Source organism: Piliocolobus tephrosceles, chromosome 12, assembly GCF_002776525.5.
Source record: "Piliocolobus tephrosceles isolate RC106 chromosome 12, ASM277652v3, whole genome shotgun sequence".
Lineage (NCBI taxonomy): Eukaryota > Metazoa > Chordata > Mammalia > Primates > Cercopithecidae > Piliocolobus > Piliocolobus tephrosceles.
In genome coordinates, this window is record NC_045445.1 from 68824997 (window position 1) to 68842699 (window position 17703).

Genomic DNA, 17703 nt, shown 5'->3' on the forward strand with positions numbered 1-17703 from the left:
GGGCTGCAGCAGCTGACCAGCACCGATTGTCCGGCACTCCCGAGTGAGATGACCCCAGTACCTCAGTTGAAAATGCAGAAATCGCCGGTCTTCTGTGTCGCTCGCGCTGGGAGATGGAGACTGAAGCTGTTCCTATTCGGCCATCTTGCTCCGCCCTCCTTATTCTATCGAGAGTTTTATCTTAATGTAAAAATATATACTAATCACTCAAACTAATTTTCTCAGTCATGACCCCCCATATTCTGGGGGCTACTTTAAAGATTTGAGACAGAGATACTGATATATGAGATAAAATTTGATTTTCTTTTGGTCTCATCCTGACCAATGTTGTTAGAACTGACATGGTATCTCATTCTAGTTTTTATCTGCCTTTTCCTAATGACTAATGACGTTGAACAGCCTTTGGAATAGCTATAGTTTTGAAAACACAAAGTCCTTTTAAAAGTAAGCATGCTGTAATACAGAATCTAAAAATCTTTACAATAGCCTATCCAGATAATATTCAATAAAACAAATGAGGTTTCCTTATGACAGTAAAATTCAGAAACTAATATCATGGCATTAAGAGAGAATATACTCTTAAAAACCCTACCTTTTCTCGCTGAAACCAAGCCCGCCAATCCTGAAACTGTAATAACTCCCATTTTCGGAAGAAAGTCTCGAGGAGGATTCTTCAGATAGACATAAGCATCTCAAGAAATCAGTTAAAAATTAACATAAATAACTGAATTCTACTAGGCATTCTATACAGTTATGATGCAGGAAGGTTAAAGAGATTTGTTAGGATAATAATGAGGTTTAAATACTCTTCAAAAGAGCTATATATAATGACGATATGAGTAGCAACCTAAAAAACTAGATATATTTACTTGTTACGAAATAACATTTTCCTTCTATAGTTGATTTCATATTTCTTTTCTTAATGATACCAGTGGTTATTACTATAAAGAAATGTAATGCTAGAGGGCACATCTTAATATGGGTTACCATAAGGTGAATTTCTGACTGTGTATGTATTATATCTCTATAATGAACATGCTTCTGCCCTTATCTGTTCAAACATTGGTAGCCTCCAGTGAGAACCAAAATAGATACTTTATAAAGGAGTTTTGAATAATAGTTTAAGGATATACACAGCTACTAGACCTTGCTTGCCACTACTCCCTAATAATCTCAAGACAGCCACTGCTGTTGGTTAATCATCACTGAGCCTAGATAAAAAGTAGATGAAGAGTAGATGAAAGTCCAGATTTCTTGGCTTTCTATATATTTAAATTGTTTCCAGTTCCAAAAGTATACTTTTCTATCAGTTAATTATTTAATGGAAATCACATATTTAATCCTATTCCTAATGATTGATGAGGAATATAATTTTGAATTTATTCTTAATACATTAAATAATAATTCAAATACAGGTCATCAACTTCATGGAAACATTCAAAATTTTAGCTCATCTTTCTATCTCCGATACATATTTACTATGACAACTTGCATAAGCCAAGAATATTAGAAAGCTATATCTGTTGCTAAACACCATTAACAAGCTAGAGTCAAATATAATTGCTTTTTAAACATTAGCTTAAATATTCCAGGGTTAGTGATTGCTATAACATTTCCTAGCAGTTGACAGCAAAATACAATGTATTTTATCAGCAAATAGCACTTAAACTAATTAGCAACAATGGAGACATGTTTTTAATTTATGCTTTATGATATATAATATAGACTTGGTAGTTAAAACAGACCTCAGTTTGTATCCTGGCACTACCACTTGTAGTTATGTAACCTCGATAACCTACTTAACCTTTCTAAACCTCAGTTGCCCTCATCTGTAAAATGGGAATAATTATAATACCAATACTAACAGAATTGTGACAAAAATTATGTAAAATGTTTAGTACAACACCTTAGCCAATAATAACTGCTGAATAATGAATATTATTGCTTTGCTATTATTATCAAAAAATTGCTATAGAGAGTATCTTCTGAGTTGGCAAATGCATGATAATGGGTAACATACCAAGTTTATTTTTCTCACATTTAAACAATGCAATGTAAAAACACAATACAACATTTCTAATTATTTACTCACCTACCTTTTCCAAATTGTACTGTATCCATTATCCCATTTTTCACAAAGACATAAACACCCTAAGCAAAAAAAAAAGGGGGGGGGGAGAAGACATCTGCATTTTTGAAGCTGTTGATAATGAGACAAAATTGACTGCATCTCCGAGATTATATTAAAAGGTTGACTTAGCATTATGCCCAAATCTAAATCCAGCTTTCTTGTGTATTTACTATCAGAATACTCGTTTAACTTAGCTTATTTTCATTTTCTGCTTTTCATTCTATTTAACATGGATAACATTTATACCATTTTTCTCATATAAATGGATGTCTATGAAATAATCAGAGCAGAAATGATAGTGAAGAAAATAAAGATTTATCATCTTATGTTATAATGAACTAGAAAAATAAATGGAATTTAAATAAAGCAAGAAGGGAGGTATATTTCAGTTTAGAAGCAACATCTGATTAATAAAGATGCAATAGCAATAACATAATGATTTGTGGAGAGGAAATAAAGAACAAAAAGCCTAAAGCAAAGGGCTTCATCTTCCTCCCTTTTCTTATTGTACATTAGAATGAGAAAAAAAAATCTAAATACCTCAGGACAGAAATCATCCTACATAGACTACTGTTTATCCTGTTTTTAAACAGGAACATAAATTCTCTAGAAATCAAAACTATGTTAATCCATTGGAGGAATTAAAGTTTTAAAGCAAATCTTTAACTTTACCTGTCTCTAACTGATTTATTTTAGTGCAAAAGAGTGTTAAATATATTTATTGAGTGCTAGGTATTATCTCACTTATATAAGAAAAAAAAGGAAGTCACAAAATAATTTACTCATGGTCATATTGTACTCTGTTGATGGAACCAGAAAACACAATCCAAATATATGGTCTCCTTCTCTGAACTAGCTGCTATGAAACCATGGGATAAAACCAGAACAAAAAAGACTTTCAAAGCAGAGAAAATAGAGATTATTTTATTGGACAGGGAAGAAATAAGTTTTTGTTATAGAGATAGCTTGGTTTTGTAATTTTATCTTAGATATTTTAATGGTTATCAGAGAGATGCAGAGGTTCATCTTGGTTTAAAATTGTACAAATCAGCATAAATGCTAACTGCTATTGAACTACTTTTCTGTAGGGACTCTCTTGAGAATATTTCACCTTCAAAGTTAAAATATCTATTGACCAGTCAATTGGGAATCATTTAACCATTAAGGAAGAAAATTAGTCATCTTTTAAAAAAATTTTTTTCTTATCTCTGTTAAGGAATTCATTTTTACCACATGAGGTCAGTGCTATCTAAATTTCAAAACACTAAGCTAGCAGTAGTAGAAATTGAATTTGCTCTACATGATTCAAGGTTTAATGTGGAACAAATTTGAGTCAGACGTAATTTTTAAAGAACAGATTACATTTTTAGGGGAAAATTAGAAAAAAAAAGTCGTTTACATTTAGGACAAAATGCATTGGAAACTGCCTTTTTTCAACCTATTTGTTTGAGCATATTAATGGAATAAAACATTCTTTTGAGTCTTAAATTGGATGATAGTTACAAGAGCAATTTAAAGACCTCTCAGGAACATTTTATCTCACTGAAGAAAAATTTGAGAACATAATGGAAAATTATGTCTCAGGAGGCTTAAGTCTGAATCATCTAGCTATTGGCATATAGTCATAGGGACATGATTCAGACCATAATTGGTTAAGGTATTTCCCTCTTAGAGCAAACTATTAGTAGTGTGTAGTACAACTAGTACCATAACAATTGTATGATAAACACAAGTTTTCAAAAATAACATCATATATTTATCAGATATTTCAATGAAATATCATCTGGAATTACCAGAGTTCATTGATTTAGTATTTCACCTAAGCATACATTATTTTTTATAAGCTCATTAGATTTCTTTTTTAAAGATAATGGATAGAAACTAAACAAGAACAATGGTTCACCATCAGGCTATAGTTGGGGAAAAGTCACATGGTTACTAGGTCAGAATGATGAAAACACTGGTACCAACATTAAGACACTGACACTGGAGATACCGATGCTAACACAATTAGGTTTATGTGGTGATAATGAAACATTAGTGTTGTATCAGCTTACTCCACCACTCTGCTGATGGATATCACTGATTGAAGGATAAGCATTAAAGTCACGTGTATTCTAGCTTGCCCAATAGCTTACTGTAGCTAGAATGGTCTTATGGGCTAACCCCAACAAGTAAACAACACTTTGCTTAGCCAAAGAAGAAAATATTCAGAAGTAATCTCAGAACTTCACATAAAAAGTGAGGGATACTGTGTACATGCTAGGTGACACAAATGCTTGCTGAACTACTTTAATTTATGCAGTAGGGGTACAGTAGGTTCAATATAGCCACAAATTATTTGCTGCTACTTCTACTGAGAATTGGCATCTAATTCCCTTCCCTTTAAAACGAAGCTGGCCTTAGTGACTTAACAACAGAATGCTGTAGAAGTGACTTTCTTGGACATCTGATGATAGGCAAAAAGCCTGACAAATTCTGCCTAGGGCCACTTGTAACATTGTTTTTAGGAGCCCTGAATTACCCATGTTAAGTTATATCTGACCTACTTGAGATCACCATGCTTGAGAGGCCATGTGTAGGCGTTCTAGTCAATAATCCCAGCTGAACCCAGCCATCCAGCCATCTTTAACAAGGTGCCAGATATGCAAATAAAGCTGTCTTGGACTGCCTAGATCAGCTCATTTGCCAGATGAACACCACTGGGCCACCTCTGTCAATGCCACATGCAACAGACAAATCATCTGTCTGAACTCAGATCAAATTTGTGACTTACAAAATCATAAGATGTAACACAATGGTTGTGGTTTTAAGCCACTAAGTTTTGGATTAGTTTTCTACACATCAATAGGTAACTGGAACAATTAAATCAGAAACCTCTGATATTAAACCACTATCAGAATTGACTTACCTTGCACCAGCCAAGATAACAACCAGTTGCAGTCCGGATGGAAGCAAAGCCCATTTGTAAATGACCAGGCTGCTCTTCAACATATTTAGACTGAAGCGGTGGTGCAGTATATATGGGGAGCTACAGGCAAAAAATGTTCATGTCAAAAACATAAAATAGCTGGACTGTCCGTAACAGCAGTATGGCAGAACAGGAATCCTCATCAGCCTTCTTCCTAAAAACAACTAAAAATGCTGATAAAATACTTTGAAAAAACCATCTTAAATACAGGAATGATGTGGTAAACTGTTTATAAAGACTATTTAAAACCCAGAAATTAAAAGATGCCAAATATAGTATAAGATAGTGGTTCTACTCCTACGTATATTTAGAGAAACTACTGTTTTTGCACACCCAGAGTTATGTATAATAATGTTCACAGCAACATTTTAATTACAACCAACCCAATGTCCATCCACGGTAAAATGGATACATTGGGGCATATTCGTACAAAGAAATATTAGAAATTAGGGGGTAAATATAAAAATTACAGCAACATGGAAAAATTTGGATGAATTTCAGGAATATAAGTTTACTTAAACAAAAAACACATTGCTTAGCAAAACAGACATATAAGGTAAAATTAAAAAGTAAAGGAGGGGAATAATAGTAAAAATTCAGGGTAATGGTAACCTCTGAATGGAATGAAATGGGAACACAGGGGATTTTGTTTTCCTTTAAATTGGGTGGTAGGCACACAGCTGTACGGCATTATCATCATCATATTATTATTCATACCTTTCATATTTTGAACAGCCTTTTTATTCTAATTATTATTTAATAAAAAAAAAAACATACACAAAAGAACAATGAAAAATTTAACCAGGTAGAGACTTACCTTCTTTAAAAAAAAAAAATTTTTTTTTTTGGCTTTTATATTTAGGGTATAAATCATTCTATGAAGCTTGGTGTTTGATGAAGATATAAATGGAAAGAATCAAGTTCACAAATCAACAGCAAGGGAACTAGATGATTAATGACTTTGGATTTGGTCCTCTATCAACAACAAACATGAAACTATAGTTAACACTATATTGTATTCTTGAAAAATGCTAAGAGTGGGTATAAAATGTCCTCATCACAAAAATGATAACTATTTAAGGTAATATATATGTAAACTGAGTTAGTCATTCCATAATGTATATATACTTCAAAGCATCATGCTGTACAAGGTAAATGCATACAATTTTAGGTCAGTTTTTTAAATTAAAATTTAAAAGACAAATAAACCATAAGACAGTGTCAGTTTGGTAAAGTTTTTCCAGTAGTAAGTCAGAAAAGTCTTGCTTTACCATTAAATGGCTCTTTACTTCCCATACCAGGATTAAAGAGTTAGTGTTTATCTTTCTAGACTACTACTTAGATTTAAATTCACCACATTGGCAACTATGTGTAATTAGGAAGGTGAGAGATGCATATTTTATATTAAAGATGCATTTTATACATAAAAAGCAGGTGCACTGCAAGTAGAGAAGTTTCCCTTCTCCCCTAGAAAGGAGAGATATATGTGGATGTACTGGTGTTACAGTGGACAACATTATTTACTTATGTTTGTCCATCATGTTTCTATCCTCTCTATTATTTACACATCCCAATTCCAAACTTTATTACACTCATTGTTCTTATTCTCTCCTCTGTCCCCATCAAAACCGGCTGATTTTCTTTTTCTTTTTTCTTTCTTTTTTTTTTTTTTTTTTTTTTTTTTGAGACAGGGTCTTGCTTTGTCATCCAGGCTAGAGTACAGTGGCATGAACACAGCTCACTGCAGCCTCAACCTTCGGGGCTCAAGCAATCCTCCCACCTCAGCATCCTGAGTAGCTGGGACTACAGGCACACCCCCAACAAACCTGGCTAATTTTTGTATTTTTTTGTAGAAACGGGGTTTCACCCTGTTGCCCAGACTGGTCTCCAATTCCTGAGCTCAAGCAATCCGCCCACTTTGGCATCCTAAAGTGCTGGGATTACAAGCGTGAGGCACCGCGTCTCAAAAATAAGTACAATTCATCTCATAGAGGGATTTTAAAAAGAAACGTCGGGGAGGGCGGGGAGGGCCGCGGCGAGGGGAGGGCGGGGAGGGCGCGCGGCGAAGGGAGGGCGGGGAGGGCGCGCGGTGATCCGACGCGATGGATGGCGGGAGGAGGCGGAAGCAGCGACGGCAGTGGGCGGGCAGCTGGCAGGTGGGCGTCCCGCAGTAGCGGGCGGGCCCGGCGGGGGCGCCACGAGCCGGGGCTGGGGGGCCCGGCGGAGCGCGGCGCGGGGGAGGCAAGGCTGGAAGAGGCAGTCAATCGCTGGGTGCTCAAGTTCTACTTCCACAAGGCGCTGCGGGCCTTTCGGGGTAGCCGGTAGGGGGACTTCAGACAGATCCGGGACATCATGCAGGCTTTGATCATCAGGCCCTTGGGGAAGGAGCACACCGTGTCCCGATTGCTGCGGGTTATGCAGTGTCTGTCGCGCATTGAAGAAGGGGAAAATTTAGACTGTTCCTTTGATATGGAGGCTGAGCTCACACCACTGGAATCAGCTATCAATGTGCTGGAGGCGATTAAAACGGAATTTACACTGACAGAAGCAGTGATCGAATCCAGTAGAAAACTGGTCAAGGAGGCTACTGTCATTATTTGTATCAAAAACAAAGAATTTGGCCGGGCGTGGTGGCTCAAGCCTGTAATCCCAGCACTTTGAGAGGCCGAGACAGGCGGATCACTGGGTCAGCAGATCGAGACTATCCTGGCTAACACGGTGAAACCCCGTCTCTACTAAAAAATACAAAAAACTAGCCGGGCGAGGTGGCGGGGGCCTATAGCCCCAGCTACTAGGGAGGCTGAGGCAGGAGAATGGCGTGAACTCGGGAGGCGGAGCTTGCAGTGAGCTGAGATTGGGCCACTGCACTCCAGCCTAGGGGACAGAGCGAGACTCCGTCTCAAAAAAAAAAAAAAAAAAAAGAAAAAAGAATTTGAAAAGGCTTCAAAAATTTTGAAAAAACATATGTCCAAGGACCCCACAACTCAGAAGCTGAGAAATGATCTCCTGAATATTATTCGAGAAAAGAACTTGGCCCATCCTGTTATCCAGAACTTTTCCTACGAGACCTTCCAGCAGAAGATGCTGCGCTTCCTGGAGAGCCACCTGGATGATGCCAAGCCCTACCTCCTCACGATGGCCAAAAAGGCTTTGAAATCTGAGTCCGCTGCCTCAAGTACAGGGAAGGAAGATAAACAGCCAGCACCAGGGCCTGTGGAAAAGCCACCCAGAGAACCCACAAGGCAGCTACGGAATCCTCCAACCACCATTGGAATGATGACTCTGAAAGCAGCTTTCAAGACTCTGTCTGGTGCACAGGATTCTGAGGCAGCCTTTGCAAAACTGGACCAGAAGGATCTGGTTCTTCCTACTCAAGCTTCCCCAGCATCACCAGCCCTCAAAAACAAGAGACCCAGAAAAGATGATAATGAAAGTTCAGCCCCAGCTGAGGGTGAGGATGGCTCAGAACTGCAGCCCAAGAACAAGTGCATGACAATAAGCAGATTGGTCTTGGAGGAGGACAGCCAGAGTACTGAGCCCAGCGCAGGCCTCAACTCCTCCCAGGAGGCCGCTCCAGTGCCACCATCCAAGCCCACCGTTCTCAACCAACCCCTCCCTGGAGAGAAGAATCCCAAGTATGAAGACCTTCTTTGTAGAAATTTTGGGGCTGGTTGGTGGTCCTGGTTGGGCCTGGTATTACTTCCATGAATGAAGTAACTTTCAGCTAAGTTACCACCAAGGCTTGCTCAGACTGCTAGAATGTGACGCAGGAGCGGGCAGTGACGACGTAGCCATCCCTGCCGGTTCTGAAGCCCCACATGTGGGCTTCCAAGCCTTGCACTAAGGCATGAGTGGGGATGGAAAGGTTTCAGAACCTCCTACTCATCGCCGCTTTCATTTTTAGCAAACGTCTGAGTGTCTTGACTTCTTTTTTTTTTTTTTTTTTTTTTTTTTTTTTTTTTTTTTTTTTTGAGATGGAGTCTTGCTCTGTCACCCAGGCTGGAGTGCAGTGGCCAGATCTCAGCTCACTGCAAGCTCCGCCTCCCGGGTTCACGCCATTCTCCTGCCTCAGCCTCCCGAGTAGCTGGGACTACAGGCGCCCGCCACCTCGCCCGGCTAGTTTTTTTTTTGTATTTTTTAGTAGAGACGGGGTTTCACCGTGTTAGCCAGGATGGTCTCGATCTCCTGACCTCGTGATCCACCCGTCTCGGCCTCCCAAAGTGCTGGGATTACAGGCTTGAGCCACCGCGCCCGGCCGAGTGTCTTGACTTCTAAACATTAGTCTTGTGCGTTAAAAGAAATTTGTTTGCATTGGGCCACATTATACTTTGACCCTTAAAAAGAGAAAAAAAAAAAAAAAGAAAGAAATGTCCAGGGATGTCTAGGGCTGGCTGTATACATGCATTCCAATTACCAGTCATTTTACTGATCTGAATACTGCAGATTTCATGGTTAAAAAAATGATTGTCTCATGGTCCTACAGAGTTTTCTATTAAAGAGAGATTTAATTATGTTCACTAGATGGCAATTTAAGGCAGGAATACATTGAGAATATTTAAAAGGACGCTTAGTGAGAAGAGTTGAACTAAAACAGATTTTCTGTTTAGCTACAAGTTTACCAAAAGATTCAAATAACCAAATAACTAGAACACTTCATTCATAAAGTATTCTGCTTTAGTAGAAGCATTATTATAGATTTAAACAGAAGTGTAGCTCACTTTACACAATAAAAGTAGCTAGAAATGTTGCACATAAATCACATTTTAATCCCTTCAGAGATTCTACAGTCCTCAAGGATTGGATCCTGACTTTGTGTATAGTCCCTAGCACGTAGTTGGCAACCAGCTTTGTTTAATAAGTAATTCAATTAAATGATATTTAAAATGTACTTGGGGAATACAATAAATACCAAGGAATACTGTGTATTCCATAATAAACAGCACTACTTTATTTTAAAATTTCAAAAATTAAATTCAGTCATTAGGGATTTATCTTCCTACCTAGATTTGCTGTCCAGATATGGGAGTGTCAAGGAAGCCTTAAAATCAACATCCTCCTAAGATTAATAAAAAGAAAAAAATTAAAAAAATACTTAGAATCAGTTAGCGGGTAGGGAAATGACTCTACCCTAGACCATTAATGAAAATAAACTTTAGTAATTAGAACAGTGCCTCACAAATATATAAGAGGAGCTTAGAAAATATTTTTGGTTGAATTTATGAATATTACCTTTATGCATGTTAGTTTGGCAATATTATCAATTTTTTGTGCCTTTTGACCTACACTTCTCTGCTTCTAGAAATTCATTCTAAGGAAATGGTTATAGACGTATATGTAGATTCAATACAAAGTGGTTCAACAGGTACTGAATACAAGAGCAATAACTGGAAATAGTCTACATTTCCAAAAATTTATGAAAATTTTACATTTATTTGATGGTAGTACATTCATACAACAGAATACTTATGACACCATTAAGAGTTCTGCCCAATGTCATCTAACTAGTCAGTCATGGAATCAGGATTCAAATTCAGGCCTGATTCAAAAACATATTATTAAGTGTGTAGATAAATCTTAGGGCTGATTTAAAGTGGGAAGAGATAAAAAGCACAATGATGAATAGAATTAGTAACCACAATTACAGCTCAACAGGCTGGCATGATAAGCCAGATCAACAAGGTAAAATTTAAACAGGTATAAATAAATATACCTTCAACGAGTCCAAAAAGTTCAAATGCCTAAGTACAGACTGGGATGAGGCATACCTTACTGGTAGTCCATGTAAAAAGGCTTAATGAATTTTAGAGAACCACATGCTTACTGTATCACGGTCAAAGGCTGCTTATGAGCATGGTTGATTTTGAGCGCTCAAACATAAAAACTAACATGATATTAGGCAGCACTAATAGAGATATAACATCTAGAAGAGGAGAAGTCAGAGACTGACTCTGTCCTGTAGCAGTCAAAACACCTTGGTTCATACATCCAAGTCATGGCACCAAAAACCAAAATGCTTTTTAAAAAGAAAAACAAAGTACTTGCACCTGAAGAAAACACTAACTATCCTGAACATGTTTGGCAGAGGCTGATCATGATAGTGAGGAACTCAGAGCTGTGATGTATGAGAAACAGTTGAAGCAACTAAATGCTTTAAAATGTTTATCCTGGAAGCAAAATTACTTAAAAGTATAACTGATATTTAAAGGCTTGTTTTTTGAAAGAGAGAAGTTTTCTGTTTGGCACCAATGCAAGAGATACAGTACCAACAGGTAGAAGTGATTATGAGACTAATTTCTGTCTGACATAAGAAAAGGACCTTAAATTAAATGAGAGGATTTAGAAAATGGAATGGACTCCTTAGACTCCTTTATCTAGAGTTTTATTCATGTAGAAGATATATGGCCACTAAATGTGCCTACAATAGAGGGAATTACAGTACCATACAGAAGGTTGATCTAGAAAACATCTAAGGTCACTTCCAAAACTGAGATCTTAATGAATCTCTTAAACTGAAGTTTCCTAATACTGAATGTACCTGTATACGTTTTTCAAGAAAGAAAAACCAGACTGCCTAGAACGTCTAACACCCTCTACTACTTATTGATTATTCATTAAGAAAAACCACCAGTTGTTTTTCAATGGAGTTAGAATTTTAGATGTTTGAATTATATATTGTCTTTTGAGATACTTCATAACTATTTCTCTCAACGTTTAAAACCTACCTAACAAAGACTTCTAAGGCATTTTTGATGAGTAAAGATAATTTTTAAAAATATAGCTTTTGTGTTATCTTGATATTATACAAAGTTCATAAACCTTTGTAGGCAAATTACCTGCTCTGGTTTCACTAGCTGCTTTTTGTATTCCTCTTCTTTGACTGCATGTACACTTACAGATGCATATATCAGACCTGCAGGCATGGTTGTCAGTTTTCCCATCTGAGAAAGATATATCAAAAACACCTTTTTAGTTGAAAAGCTTTCCATCTTCCATTTCCTAATAAATTCTGGAAGAATCTCAGGTAATCTATTGGTTTCACTGTAATATATTAAATATTCAAACACTCCAAATTACTTCATACATTTTTAAGGCATAGTTCATAAAATTATCTTCTCATATTGGATGGCAGAGTACTATTTTTACCTGTTTGTTAACTACTTCATAAGGAATATAGCAATATAATATTTATCTGGAATATTATTATGTAATAATATAGCAATGTAATAATTACTAAAATCTGAGGGATGGAGTGGGATCGGTCTTGGTATTCATTCAGTCTACAAACATCAGTTGAACCTACTATGTGCCAGACTCTGGTTTTAGTGCTTAGAATATATCAGTGAACAAAACAAAGATTCCTGCTCTCATACAAATGACATTCTAGTAGAGAAGAGACAGGCAATAAACACAATAAACTATATGTTATATTACAAGTTGATAAATGCTCTGGAGAATGTACAGGATAAGAGTGGACTGGAGTACTGAGTGATGCAGGCTGCATCTTGAAATACAATTTATATTAACATTATCCATAAAAATGAATTCTTTCTATTATAAATCCTTTGCCCCAATTTTCCCAATGCATTCCCTTTTACCTGTTTCATGCTAAATCTAAAGCAAAAAGTGATCTTTGTTTTAGCTATAACTTGATTTGAATTAAGAATGCAGGAAAAGTACTGACTCTAAGAATAAAGTGTTCTAGTGTTATTCAGGTACCAAAATAATTCCCAAAGATTATCCATTCAGCAAGGGCCAAGTGTAAAGCTTTCCAAGGTACAAATATTTTAACACTCTGATTCTTTAGATGGGAAAGAAGCTTCCTGAATTTTGACAAAGGGCATCATGAGGGAAGCGGTCTCCTTGTTTTACACACAAATAAAACTGTGCAACACCTGGAAGAATCATTGGCTAAAGGATTCTAAATGTTCTCCAATGACAGTGATAGTGCCTATACTTCATTTCTGACACTGTTTTTAATATTTTCTGAGAAGAGCAAGGGAAGCTACTCAGGCATCAATAGGTTAAGTAATTTCCTGTTTAAACTGGGCAGGACTCTGATTTAGATTGGGGCTATAAAAATACAGGGTAAAATTAAGAGTCAACACTAAGAAGATAAATTTTGTTTATTCTCCTCCCCCATGCCTCCTTCTAGTACAGGAAACAGTATCACAGAATTATCTATCTATGCATGCTTCCCTTAAAGACATCATTTTTTTTTTTTTATTTCTTATACCCAGTTGGTATTCATTAATGAAATAACAAGATTTCCACACCATACTTATGTCAGGTATAATTTAAATGTATATTAAAACTGATGCCAGCAAGTATGGTCCCCATGAACCAGGGAAATTTTGTTAATAAAAGCTCTATACTACAGGAAGGATGTAAAATTTTATAACATTTAAAAGCTTTTTTTGAAATACTTGACTAGACTTTACTTCTTCCTAAGAGACTACTCCCTGGATATAAGACACATACTTTCAAAGTATGCTAATATCTGAATTTTTTCAACACACTAATGATCACAGAGTATACTCACATTACTTCATATAATGCAATAATAATACGTAGACTCTAAAATAATTTCATAGGTATTGCTTATTATGATCTAGTTAGTATTCCAGATTATGGATTTACTCATTGAGCTCATAGTCTAAAAGTTAATATACCTTGAACATTGCCTAAGTACTTTCTCCACATTTTTTACTCTGTAAGGTAATAAGTTACCTTACAGTTACCATTCTTTCCTACTGTCTTCATAGATTCCTTGACTTTTATTGAGGAGGCAGTATGGCACAACCAAAAAAAAATATGAGCTTAGGGTCGGGAGTGGTGGCTCACACCTGTAATCCCAGCACTTTGAGAGGCCGAGGCTGGTGGATCACCTGAGATCAGGAGTTCGAGACCAGCATGACCAACATGGTGATACCTTGTCTCTACTAAAAATACAAAATTAGCTGAGTGTGGTGGTGCATGCCTATAATCCCAGCTACTTGGGAGGCTGAGGCAGGAGAATCGCTTGAACCCAGGAGGCAGAAGTTACAGTGAGCCAAAATAGTACCATTGCACTCCAGCCTGGGCAACAAGAGCAAAACTCTGTCTCAAAAAAAAAAAAATATATATATATATATATATATACTAGGTTAAATAAATATATATGTATAAGCTTAGGAGTTAAACAGAACTTACTGTCTAAACTTGAACAAATTATTGAAGTTCTTCAAGTTATGCTGCCCAGTATGGTAACTACTAGCCACATGTGATCATTTAAATTGAAATTAAAATTATTAATAAATAAAAACTTCAGTTGCATTAGTCCCATTTCAAGTGCTCAACAGCCATAATGTAGACCACAGATATAAAACAAGTTCATCATTGCAGAAATTCCCAGTGGACAGTGATTTCTTAACTAGGTTAACTAAGTACTATTAGGTTAAATATCTGAAAAAATGTGTATGCCATCCTGTTGATTATCACAAGGATTAAATAAGGAGTTATATTACAACGGCTTACATTTGGTACATAGGCAATTAAGTTTAGTTTCCCATTCCTTCTGTTTGCTGAATAAAAACATTAAGTGGCTATTCTTATTCCTCATTTTTCTTTTCACATGTATTTCATGCTAATCAGGCTCTAGTGAGAACAGTGAGAACAATAAAATCTATCCAGCATATTTATTACCTCCAAACAAAAAAAGGTCACAAGTTTTGTCAAAAGAAATCAGGAAGACTGGCACTCTAGGGCATCTGCAAGTCTGTTATACTGGTGAAGTACATGTCACTGTCTTAAAGAGGGAAAGCTAATGGTACAGCACATTGAAAATTTTTGAACGAAGATTGGCAAGCTACAACTCTGGGCTAAATTTGGCCTGGACGCTAAGCTAAAAATGTTTTTTAAAAAACATATTTAAAGATATGTAGGCCGGTGCGGTGGCTGAAGCCTGTAATCCCAGCACTTTGGGAGGCCAAGACGGGCGGATCACGAGGTCAGGAGATCGAGACCATCCTGGCTAACACGGTGAAACCCCGTCTCTACTAAAAAATACAAAAAACTAGCCGGGTGAGGTGGCGGGCGCCTGTAGTCCCAGCTACTCGGGAGGCTGAGGCAGGAGAATGGCGTGAACCCGGGAGGCGGAGCTTGCAGTGAGCTGAGATCCGGCCACTGCACTCCAGCCTGGGCGACAGAGCGAGACTCCGTCTCAAAAAAAAAAAAAAAAAGATATGTAAAAACAAGAATATGTGACAAGAGATCTCATGCATCCTGCAAAGCCTAAAACATTTACTATGATGCCATTTACAAAAAGAAAAAATGTGCCAGGCTCCAATTTAGAAAACCAAATAAGATATTCAAAAAGTTATCAGAGTTTGGGGTGTTATTAAAAAACTTACAGCCTCATGAGGCTGTCATTAATCAAACAGCATTAAAATTGAGCAGAGATAATCGAGTTTTCACAAGAGGAAAGACCTTGACTTAAAACTATTTTTAACTCAAAATAATAACTCGTTAAGTCAAAATTACAACTTATTTAAAATCAATGAGAGATTGAAAACTGGCTCTCTACAAAAGATAACAGGTCCTAAAACAGAATTCTCTCACATGGAAATTTACAAACAGCAGGGCTAAAAGATGAGTATGAGGTAACTTACCCATAAGACTCACCCTCTCCAACTGTTCCTGCAATAAAAATAGAGCTGATTCTTGTTATTTCCAGCAGTTATATTCTATAAAGTAGCTGTGAATACTGATTTACAGAATACTGAACCATTCCTCCAGGGAAAAATGCAGGGTGAGCTTCCTGTGATAGCAAGTTTTTTGAAGGTTTTTTATCATGAACTGATGTTGAATTTTATCAAATGCTTTTTCAGCATCAATTGAAATGATTATACGATTTGATGCTTCATTCTGTTGATATGATGTAGCACAGTGACTGATTTGCACATGCTGAACCGTCCTTGCATCTCTGGGATAAATCCTACTTGGTCATCACGAATGGTCTTTTTAATGTGTTTTGGAATTGGTTTGCTGGTATTTTTGAAGATTTTTGCATCAATATTCATCAGGGATACTGGTCTATAGTTTTCTTTTTTGATGTGTTTTAATATCAGGGTAATATTAGCCTTGTAGAATGAGTTTGGAAGTACTCCTCTCTTCTCTATTTGTCAGAAGAGTTTCAGTAGAACTGGTATTTCTTCTTTAAATATTTGGTAAAATCTAGCAGTGAAGCCATCAAGTCCCAGGCTTTTCCTTCTGGGGAGATTTTTACTACGTCTTCCATCTCACTGTTATTTGCCTGCTCAGATTTTGGATTTCTTCATGGTTCAATGTTGGTAGGTTGCGTGTGTCTGGGAATTTATCCATTTTTTCTAGATTTTCCAATTTATTGGCATATAGTCGATCATAGTAGCCACTAATGATCCTTTGACTTTTTGCAGTATTGGCTGAATGTCTTTTTCATCTATTATTTTATTTATTTGGGTGTTCTCTCTCTTTTGTTAGTCTAGCTAAAGGTTTGTAAATTTCATCTTTTAAAACAATCAACTTTTTGTTTCATTGATCTTTTGTATTATTTTCTTCATTTCAATTTCATTTATTTCTGCTCTGATCATTATTATTTCTTTTCTTCTACTGATTTTTGTGTTTGGTTAGCTCTTAAGAATTTTTGTTTGGGGAGGTGTGAAGATGGCTGATTAGAAGCAGCCAGTGTATGCTGCTCTCAAGGAGAAGATACACAGTAGCCAGTAAACACAAGCTCTTCCACTGAATCATCCAGGAAGACATGTTGGAATTCATCAAGGGAGCCCCATAACACACAGAGAGCAGAGAAGTGCAAGACAGGACAGCTGCCCACCCAGGACTAGCAGGAAGACAAGGGGGGTTCCCCACCACAGGGAAATGGTAAGTCAGCAAAAAAAAATGGTAAGTCAGGGGCTCACACTTATGCCATGAACCTTTGCAATCCTGTACACAGGAGACCCCCATAGACCCTCTATTCCCAAGGCCTCCAGACTGACACAGGCTGCCTGGAGTTTTCTGGGTGGGCAGAGTTGCCACTCAGGCACATAAGGATGCCCAAGGGCCTTGGACTCTTGAGCACTCTTGCACCAGCTACCATAGCTCCACCAACAAGGGAGGCCAGACTCTCTCACATGCCCCCAGGATAGGGGCCATATTCATGGTGCTGAGGAATGGACGGACTGCAGGCTTTGCCTCTGCTACACCTGTGTAGGCAAAGCCCACTGGCCTGCAATCCTAACACAACCACACCAACCCCACCTAAGAATTCAGGCCAATAGCAGCTCTGCAATTCTTCTGGAATAAAGCTCCCAGAGGTAACTGACAGGCCTGACATTTTGGTCAATGCCTCAGCCCCCACCTCTACGACACTCAGGCTGAGAAGGGAGAGAAGAGCCCAAAATATTGCTGGCCTCTAGCACACGGCAGCAGCCTTACAGAGAAGTGGCCAGATTATTTTTCATGCAGGTCTCTGCCAGTGCTACTCCTCACTGGGCAGAGCTTCCCTACCAGGGTCCCCAGTACAGCCACCCTACCCCAACCTGAGCACTTGGGTTGGCAGCAGCTCTGCATTTCCCTGGGATGGAGC

The 17703-nt window shown here is 37.5% G+C and overlaps 2 protein-coding genes across 9 annotated transcripts in view; one reads left to right on the forward strand and one right to left on the reverse strand.

Moving 5' to 3' along the window:
• Nucleotides 1-17703, reverse strand: part of APOOL (apolipoprotein O like) — a 98259-nt gene that overhangs the window by 41628 nt on the left and 38928 nt on the right. For 6 of the 8 annotated variants that reach the window (XR_002729649.1, XR_002729650.2, XM_023202343.2 and 3 more), the window contains 4 exons: nucleotides 11936-12040; nucleotides 5043-5162; nucleotides 2097-2151; nucleotides 593-691 (listed from right to left, as the gene is read on the reverse strand). Coding sequence is in view for 6 of the 8 variants with exons in the window: in XM_023202343.2 (XP_023058111.1) it covers nucleotides 593-691; nucleotides 2097-2151; nucleotides 5043-5162; nucleotides 11936-12040 (379 nt within the window). In the remaining 2 variants the exon portion in view is untranslated. Of the gene's footprint in view, nucleotides 1-592; nucleotides 692-2096; nucleotides 2152-5042; nucleotides 5163-11935; nucleotides 12041-15748; nucleotides 15777-17703 lie in introns of all 8 variants that reach the window. The other 2 variants (XM_023202346.2, XM_023202348.2) reach the window with 1 other exon arrangement.
• LOC111536081 (telomeric repeat-binding factor 2-like) lies at nucleotides 7175-8927 on the forward strand. Its single transcript, XM_023202349.3, is given in 2 exon segments — nucleotides 7175-7712; nucleotides 8028-8927. Coding segments are annotated over 2 exon segments (1287 nt in total). The 5' UTR covers nucleotides 7175-7208; the 3' UTR covers nucleotides 8811-8927.